The sequence below is a fragment of the Haliotis asinina genome, chromosome 1, assembly GCF_037392515.1.
Source record: "Haliotis asinina isolate JCU_RB_2024 chromosome 1, JCU_Hal_asi_v2, whole genome shotgun sequence".
Taxonomy (NCBI): Eukaryota; Metazoa; Mollusca; class Gastropoda; order Lepetellida; family Haliotidae; genus Haliotis; species Haliotis asinina.
In genome coordinates, this window is record NC_090280.1 from 91498036 (window position 1) to 91507285 (window position 9250).

The following is a 9250-nucleotide window of genomic DNA, read 5'->3' on the forward strand; positions in this document are numbered from 1 at the left end:
TGAACTGGGTCATATACATTCCAAGGACTGTTAGTACAAGAAGGGAATGATTATGCACACGAGCATGCATCTGTGCTGTTCGCAGAATTCACAGTGTTTCTTTAGATCCAGTTGATTACAGTACACTAGTTACAGTACACCAGAACGTCTCTCTCTCTGAGCGTGTGAGTGCGTGCGCGAGCACGCGTCTTCAATAATCTTCAAATGCTACCAGAATTCATTCTGAAAACCTCGAACATCGCCTTTTTTCGCACGCAAGCCAGTTTTATCCTGGAAAATTGAGGGCTTGCCCACCTTTTCAGCAACAATCGTTTGTAATCATTACTTTAATTTTTATAATAACTGGAACCTGATCTAATTCTTAGTCCTGTAAATACATTTGGTGGCTTTCCTAACAAGTAAGCGTTTTTGCATTTCTTAAACTACAGAGATCTCCAAATACAAGTAGGGACATTACAAAACCAGGTGTCTGCTTGTCATTTTATCTTGATTGTCGACCAAGAAACTTGGGTCAAAGATTTGCATGTGCTCACATGCTGAAATGACGCACCCTGAAAAATCCTTAACTCATCATCACACTATGAGCAGATCCTGTTTCCCAGTAGCGGCCCTTACAGTGCCGTTGTCTTGCTCGTCATCTCCAACTACGACCAACACTGACAAATGAAACAAGATGACAACGCACACCACAATGTTTTATTCGACAGCTGATCTCAAGGGCCGTGAGAATATTTTGACGGTACACAGTTGACGTAGAGCTGCAACATACAAAGTGTATATCAGTAACACAGTGCCTCCGTCAACCAAGCTCCCAGTGCTTGTTTCTTGCAAAACTATAATTTCACGAACTGTGCGCTACCGCCGTTATAGTTATTATTCGGGTTGCCGCTCCCACGTTTCCTAGTATTTTCGACATTGGTTTCATTTTATCAATTGCATTTAAAGTTCACTATCAATGTCTTATCATATTAAAGATCACATGTACGTGTTGAATTTTAGATTGTTGCTAAAATTAAAATGCCATATAGGTATCTGACCGAATATACCGTGAAAAAAGTAGGGTATTCCATTTTGCGACCATACCACTACCCATTGTGAATGCATATGAGAAAAGGTAATATCTGTCTATACAGATGAAACGTTTCCAAGGCAATGGAATAAATTCTCACATTTCCCCTTAATTTCTCTTCATCATAGTTTCCTCCTTGACTTCATCATTAGTATTTTATCAATGCATCTCCCTACCTTTTTGGAATGGTATATATGTGAATCTGTCGAAAGCTGTATTGTCACGTGACTTACATTGATCATGAATGCCTGGAACTCTGCGACGGAGACTTGACCATTCCCTGAAATACATGAAACGTTGTCAAGGGCTACAGACAAAGGAGACACATTTTCTTGGCACTTTATCTGTCAGTCCATTTCAGCGAGGGTCAAGGGCAAACTCTTCACGTTAGATGAAACTGTCAGCGAGCGTTTCAAAGAAGGAATGTATTTTTCTGTGTGGGTTTTTGTTAGTACGAACAGAGCATTTCAAATCCAGCTGCTATGAGGGCGACTGGTTGGTTTAAGATTAAACAACACAAGTATATTTCATTTAAAATGGGCGCTTAATGTGCCTTCGTGGCATGCATATCCAACTCGTGTCAAGCCAAATAGAGACTCGGACACCTCTCGTGGCCATTGTTTGCGACTTGATTCCATATATGCTCAAACATTTGTGACCAATTCGTGTTATTCCAGGACAAACCGAATAGACTCGCGGCGTCCCACTGAAGGCGGTTTTGTGATTAAGGTTTCCTCTGAACGTTGAAAGCATGTCTGAAACAACTGTCAGTCCGTGGCACCTTAGTGGTATGTTTCACCTAAGTATTGCACTAGAACACTGCTGAACTCAATTTTCTGTATCAAGGGTATATATTTAGATAAAAGATGAACGTACCTTGAAAAATCAGTTATTTCCGACGGATTAATTGTATTAGAAGTCATAATGCTATTACGAATGCTTTGGCGTATTTCATTACGAATGCTTTGGCGTATTAACTCACGGGTTAACATCACGTGGTTTGTTCTCCACTCAAACAGGTACAGTATAGGAGAAACGATCGGTGACATTGGGTTGCATCATCGATAAACTCCAGGGTATATGTTCCGATTAACTAGTACCATGGCTGCATCGACGGTTCAGGCCGATAATTGTATTACCTTCCTTCTGGCTCCACCTTTTCACAGCAGCAAGTCAGACAAGCTTGCTAGTGTCAACAAAGATAGCGGCCGCAGTCGCAAAGGTTTGCTCGCTGCACGGCTAGGATTTAGCGGGAAAATCACACAGACAGACTGACATGTCTGAAACCTTCCAAAATATATGCAAGAACATTTTCTATCACTTCCAAAATATATGCAAGAACTCATTCTATCTCTTCAGTTTTCTCTGCAATAACTGTGTTGCCAAGGAGTGAGTTTTGATAGAAGCCTTGTGGTGTGTACGCTCAACTACCCAGCATAGACATCTGATTGGATGAAAAGTCATCAAAGGGAAGCAAGTAGAAATACCATAGATGCGTCCAGGGTACTCGTGGAGGTTTAAAGGAACGTGTCCCTTGGAGACTATCGAGACTGCTAGAGTTGTGGAGTAATGTCATGAGGTTGACAACAAAACACACACATACACACACACACATACACACACACACACACACACACACACACACACACACACACACACACACTCTCTCTCTCTCTCTCTCTCTCTGTGTGTGTGTCTCTCTGTGTCTCTCTCTCTCTCTCTCACACACACTCCTGTGAACGCAAATTAAATCCATCTGTGAACGGAAATTAAATGAAACATCACCCACCGTCAGTGTCAATAGATTTCGCCAAAATGGCAAGGTCAGCAGCAGTCAGATTCTCGTCGTCATCCTTGTCGAAGTGGTGGAAGAGGTAGCCAACGAAGTCGTCATCGTCATGGTAGCGCTGATGCCACTGTTTCACAAAGTCATCCTCGGGGACCTTACCGTCCTCTGAACAACATCAGGAATATTGTGTTAATGGTGCAGTTGCACGAAAGCGATCATAACGTAACTCCCATGCATAGGCTTGCAACAGTTGTAGCGCAAAGGCTGTTTTCTCAACGGCACCCAGCTAATATATATATTTCCGAGGAAAAAATACCATTATTGACATTAGAACCAAGAGAAGTATTTTCTGAAACAATTTCATTTTCAAACATATGATACGTAGGAGCAAGACTCCATGGTCACTGCCATATTGAATCAAAGTCGACCTGAGAATTCAGTGATCAACAACATGAGCATCGATCTGCGCAGTTGGGAACCAATGGCATGTGCGAACCAAGTTAGCGAGCCTGACCACCCGATCCCGTTTGTCGCCTCTTACGACAAGCATAGTCGCCTTTTATGGCAAGCATGGGTTGCTGAAGGCCTATTCTACCCTGGGACGTTCACGGGTTTGACTGTATCAGAACAGAGGTTATGTGGGAACGTATGGTCGCGCGTAAACCCTTTGGGAAGAGAATGAACAGATATGTCATGCTGGAGAATTTTTGTCAATGAGAGGATACCATGTGACGTAGCATGCAGAAGGTAGCTCCATGTTTATGTAAAGTCTCCGTGCGTGTGTAGTGATATTTCACACATGCAACTCGCACAATTGACCGTTCTACCAGCAAGTGGTCACCCCTAGTTAAAACACGACACAAAATGACAAGAAGATAATGATCGTTTGTTAAACATCTGTTTATTCGGGTGTCCAAAAACATGAGACTATGGTTGGTATGTCGATCACATTTGACTGCAAATTTTGGTTTTGTTGCAATTATTAGATTTTGTGTTAGATTAGGTCGCTGACTTAACATGCTGACGAATATGTGAGGGTTCGAATCTGGAACGCCACATGACTGTTCTAAAATACCAGAATGTACTTTTCTAGAATCTTGTAATGTGTAGTCCGGAGTAGAATAGGCTTTCAGCAACCCATGCTTGCCATAAAACGCGACTACGGTTATCGTAGGAGGAGAGTAACGGGACTGGGTGGTCAGGCCCGCTGACTTGGTTGACTCTTGTCATCGGTTCCCAACTGCACAATCGATGTTCATGCTGTAGATCACTGGATTGTCTAGTCCAGTTTCGATTATTTACGACCGCCGCCATATAGCTGGAATATTGCTTAGTGCAACGAAAAAATAAACTCACTCACTCCCAAATGTATCAAGATGTGTCGAAGCAAGTGAGTTGGATTTTATGCCGCTTTTAGAAAGAAAGATTTGCATAGGTGATTTTGAGAATATTGGACTCATGTACCCGAGGAAAACAATACTGTTTGTTTCGAAAACTTCCTGTTTGTGTGATTGTGAATTGCTTCAGCGCAAAAAACGAGGCAAGATAACGTTTTCTCTTGCAGAAGCGTTTGAAGAACATTCGCGTCACCAAGAAAACACACAAAGCAACATGCACGTGCAGGTAAGCGGAAAAGCATACCATATCTATCACTATAGAAAGGCATACATGGTGTTTTGTCATTCGTTTTTGCCTGAGGAAATCATTATACCACGACTGAGTGCCGCCAGTCGAAATATCGCCATTGGCCGCCTGGACGACATCGAGAATTAGTTTGCAGTTGGCCGACATTTCAACGTTCATTAAAGCATCATTTGTGGCTTGCAGACCAATTCCACCCAAGACTGCCAGAGAAGCGACCCTCTGAGATTTACCACCCTAGCCCTGGACGTCTGCATCCGGGTTGCTCACTTGCATCATCGTTTCTGCCACAGCCGTGGTGACTGCAAAACACATGCCTGGTTTGAAAAGAATTTCAGACCAAACTGTCAGGAACCGACTGCGTGAAGTATGGATGTCACTAAGGATGCTGAGAGACTTTCATGAGTCGAACTGGAGTCGTAGAGTCTGGATTTGGAACCTTAGAGACTGGAGGCAAGTCTGGTTCAGCGATGAACCACGATTTCCTCTTCCCGAGGTGGATGACAGCATTTGCACCGTCGGACAAATGGACATTTTACTCCTTTTTGCATTCGATAGCTCGGCAGATTCGGTGGTTGAAACGTCACGGCGTGGGGTGTGATATCCAGTACACAATGATTTGATTTCTTAGTGTTTTGGAAGAATTTTATAGCAACGAAATCCCTGCGCGTCACATAACAGAGGACGTTATTCCAGCATGACAGCGCATCTTCATATACAGCTCTTGTCACGACCCGCTACCTTGCCAGTTCTAACGCCAGTGTCTTGCCATGGCCTTCCCGTTCACGAGATCTTAATCTGATAGAACGCCTACGGGATGGAGTCGATAGACGTCATCGTCAAAACACACCCAGACACTTCCACAGCTGGCCATCGCATAGCGGGAAGAATAGGAAAGAATCACTTTGTTGACTTATCTAGTCTGTGCCGAGACTGTGATAAACCGTAATTCGTGCCAATGGTAGTGACTATGACGCCATCGTAAGTAACAGTGTGTTTGCCTCAAAGGCGGACCGATGAAGTGCAATCTGACGAAGGGGCAAGGAATAGCCCAGAAACGTCGTGATAACAATAACGAAGAAGTTGACATCCATAACATTCTGTCGTACATCAGAACTGCAATCTAACTTGAAAACAACTAATAAACATAAAACAGTGCAGAGAAATGGAAAGTCGGGCGTGCAAGAAAGGATGGAGACATCACAGCACAGGTTAATGAATCAAAAACTTTGTCGGCAATTGTGCGCGTGCGTCTCGAACGCATGGCTGTCCCTCTCTCTGCGCGCCTCCCTCGTGCCAAACAGTGAACTGTCAATATTTTAGTGATAGTTTGTTAAACAACTTTTCTTATTATCAAGACACAAATTCTGCAAAAACCTCACGGACTTGGTATGATGTTTTTATTACGATCAGAGTATTTTATGTGTATTAGTTTCCGAGTTAGATTCCAATTCATCGGTCCGCTTTTGAGTCAAACTTACTATAAACAGAAACACATCAATAAAGGCTGTTGTTGTGTTGGCGAACTCTTTGTCTATTGACGTGTGAATTTCATGAAAAAAATATTGCTCTTAAACTAACGCATTACATGTACGTTCTTCTAAAATACCTTATGCGTTTCTTTTCTTTTAAAGAGAGTAATAAATTCTAATAATTGTCTTACTTTCGGGGTCATATCTTGATATAAACTCCGCACTGACTTCGGTCAGTCCTACAATGCCGTCGCCATTTTTATCCATGTCGTTGACGATGTTGAGGACAACCTGCTTCGGCACGATATGCTGATTGTTGCTGTGGGTGCAGGAGTGGTTGTGGTGGTGGTGGTCGTGGTCATGGTCCTGTCTGGGGGGCAGAGAAGTCTCTGATAGGTCTTCATGTGGAGTGAGTCCCGGCACTGGCGGAGTGTTTGATACGCACTTCTCTAGGACCACGCCGGAATACTATCTCAAGCGTCACAGACATGACTGAGTGTTGGAATTAATTCAGTCATTAAGATAAGATCGCTTTAAGAAACCGGTTCCAGTTTCTTTAATCAGGTTAGTTACATAGTCGTACTTTCTCTCAATCCACATTTTAGAAAGTGAAAGTACACATTTGAACACTGCTAGCAGGGAAATATATCATTATATACATTACCTTTCTGTCCGAGTGAGTGAGTGAGTGGGTGGTGGGTTTTGGATGGGTAAGTGAGTGGGTGGAACTTGAATGAGTAAGTTTGTTTTAGCAATGTTTCAGCACTATCATGGGCCTCACACATTGTACCCTTGCGGGGAATCGATCCAGGGTCATTCGCGAGACGAGGGAACACCTTACCCACTAGACTATCTCACCACCCATTCAGCCTTAGAGTAGACTGGGTTACTGAGCGTTAGTTATACCAGTTCCAAACCTTTCCCTCTATGGAGACACAGACAAACAGAGGTGTGGTACGGGTAAACTAATAATAACAAGATTTGAAACAACGATAATGAAATAGCCTTGGAACGCAACCGAGCAACAACTTTTAGTATACATGCATTTAATGCTTACATTGCTTTGAAAACACGGGCACTTTCTCCGCGCTATTTCTGTCTTTTACCCCAAGAGGCCAAATATTAACCAAAATACGCTTGTTCTGCCAGAAAACCAGCTCATACCACTCACCCACAAACTGCCATGAAATCTGATACAGCTGTATACTAGCTTAAACCATCTACATATAGAATGCATATGATCTGACATACATCTGTATACAGCCTACACATAGACTGCAGTTAATCTGATACACAAGCTTAAAACATTCGCACAAAAACGATCAGGTATACTAGTATATGCCATCAATACTATAAACGTACCTGATATAATCACATACGCCACTTACCCGTAAACTGCCACAGATCCGATTAGAACAAGGAGAAATATCATGGCTCTGAAAATCAAATACTACAGTTATATTTTATTAAATCCTCTGTCTGTGGGTGTGTGGGTGTGTGGGTGTGTGGGTGTGTGGGTGTGTGGGTGCGTGGTGTGGGTGGGGGTGGGGCTGGGGAAGTGTGATAGCGTCCCTAACATAAGTGTCTGGACACAGCGGGCGAGTTTAGTTTTAGGCCGCTTTGAGTAATATCAAGTCGCAGGAAAACAGAAATGAGCTTCACACATTGTACCCATGTGAGGTATCGAACTCAGATCTGCGGCGTGACGACCGAACGCTTTCACCACTAGGCTACCCTGCCGTCCCTTGACATTTGAGGGGAAATTAAAGAAAATACATGGTTACTCTATTACCGAGAAACAGTGGATTGTATCTGTGTAGGGAATCGATTCCGGGTCTTCGGCGTGACGAGTGAACGCTTTAACCACTAGGCTACCACATCGCCATGTTTGATAAAGCGCCTGTTGTAAGGTTTCACATACCTGGTAGATACACCAACGGTATATCACAAAAATCTATTTGGTCGCTTAAGCAGTTAAAGCCGACCTCAAACGAATACCTATCCGGGTGAGGTTTCGACGAGACACGTGTATAGAAGGGGCACGCACGCCGTGAATACGTCAACTACCTTAGTCAGAGTACTGCTCCTGTTCCAAGTCGTCAAGCTGAAAGTAACGTGAATCTAGAAATGTAGCTTCACATATAAGCAGTGAACTGGGTCACGTATTCACCAGGGAGTGTCGTTAAAAATACCATTTGATGCTTACAGACATCTGCTCCTTTCGCAAAGCCGTCAGTGATTTTTCACATCTAGCTGAAATCAGTTGTCCAGAATACAGAATGTCCAAAGAGGTAATATATGTGTGTGCATGTGTTCAGGTGTTCAGGTAGTTCGAAACTCTTCCCGTGTTCGACCCTCTTCCCCTTCCCTCTTGCATCTGTTGAAAATGACCATATTGACGATTTTCCTTTTATTTTTGCGAAGGCGGCCTTCCAGCATCTGCTGTTCATCCCGAAGGTGAAGTTGTAATTCCCCCTGTTAGTATTCACAGGGACTACATTTGAACGTTTAGTCAAAATGTATTTAATGGAACAAGAGGCAATTGCTTTCGCCAGATTTCACAGACAACACATGAAATACAAATTTACCTCCCTTCCATCGATTTGCAATCGCAAGATATCGGTAATTTCCGTATATCATGCGTAATTCAATGTTATTCGAGATGAAGTAAAACGGCTACGAAGTACCGAATGCGTTGCCATTGGCAGCGGGGGACATTGAAAATAATTGAAGACGCCAAACAGAAAACGACATTTATGCGTGAGGTAAGGTAAAGATCGATGCTCAAGCTCAAGTCCAGATGAGATTTTGTAAAGATCGCCGCTATATAGCTGCTGGAATACTGCTGAGCGCAGCGTTAACCAACCAAGCAACCAATCAAAAGCCACTTCTTTTGTGGGTTGGGGGAGGAGAATGTGATGGTGTTGGAGTGTGTTGATAGCGGTCTGTATTGTGGTGGTGTTGATATCAGTAGATACTAATTATTCAACAAGTTTAATCTGTTGCATCAAGAATGGTTTATTGTTCATCTCTTTTGTTTCAGAGCATCAAATCGTCAGTTCATTGTTTCCAGTGCAGCTGGGAAAACACCGTTATACCACATGCAATGATAATGACAAGGCTTGCTGGAAACTCTTGCATTGTACAACATGTCTAAAATTCGGCAACGACGTTCTTTTTGGACATGTTGGCGGAAAGGACGATGATTATAACTTGGATATGTTATCGACGACATAAACCTCAAAATGGTGTGACAAAGGGCTTTGGTTGACATCTGTG

At 43.0% G+C, this 9250-nt stretch overlaps 1 protein-coding gene across 1 annotated transcript; it reads right to left on the reverse strand.

Moving 5' to 3' along the window:
- Nucleotides 1-713: 713 nt before the first annotated feature.
- LOC137277088 (uncharacterized) lies at nucleotides 714-7403 on the reverse strand. Its single transcript, XM_067808752.1, has 5 exons — nucleotides 7360-7403; nucleotides 6163-6341; nucleotides 2859-3023; nucleotides 1303-1349; nucleotides 714-758 (listed from the first exon to the last, which is right to left on the reverse strand). The coding sequence occupies exons 1-5, from the start codon at nucleotides 7401-7403 to the stop codon at nucleotides 714-716; spliced, it is 480 nt and encodes a 159-aa protein (XP_067664853.1).
- Between the last annotated feature and the right edge of the window lie 1847 nt (nucleotides 7404-9250).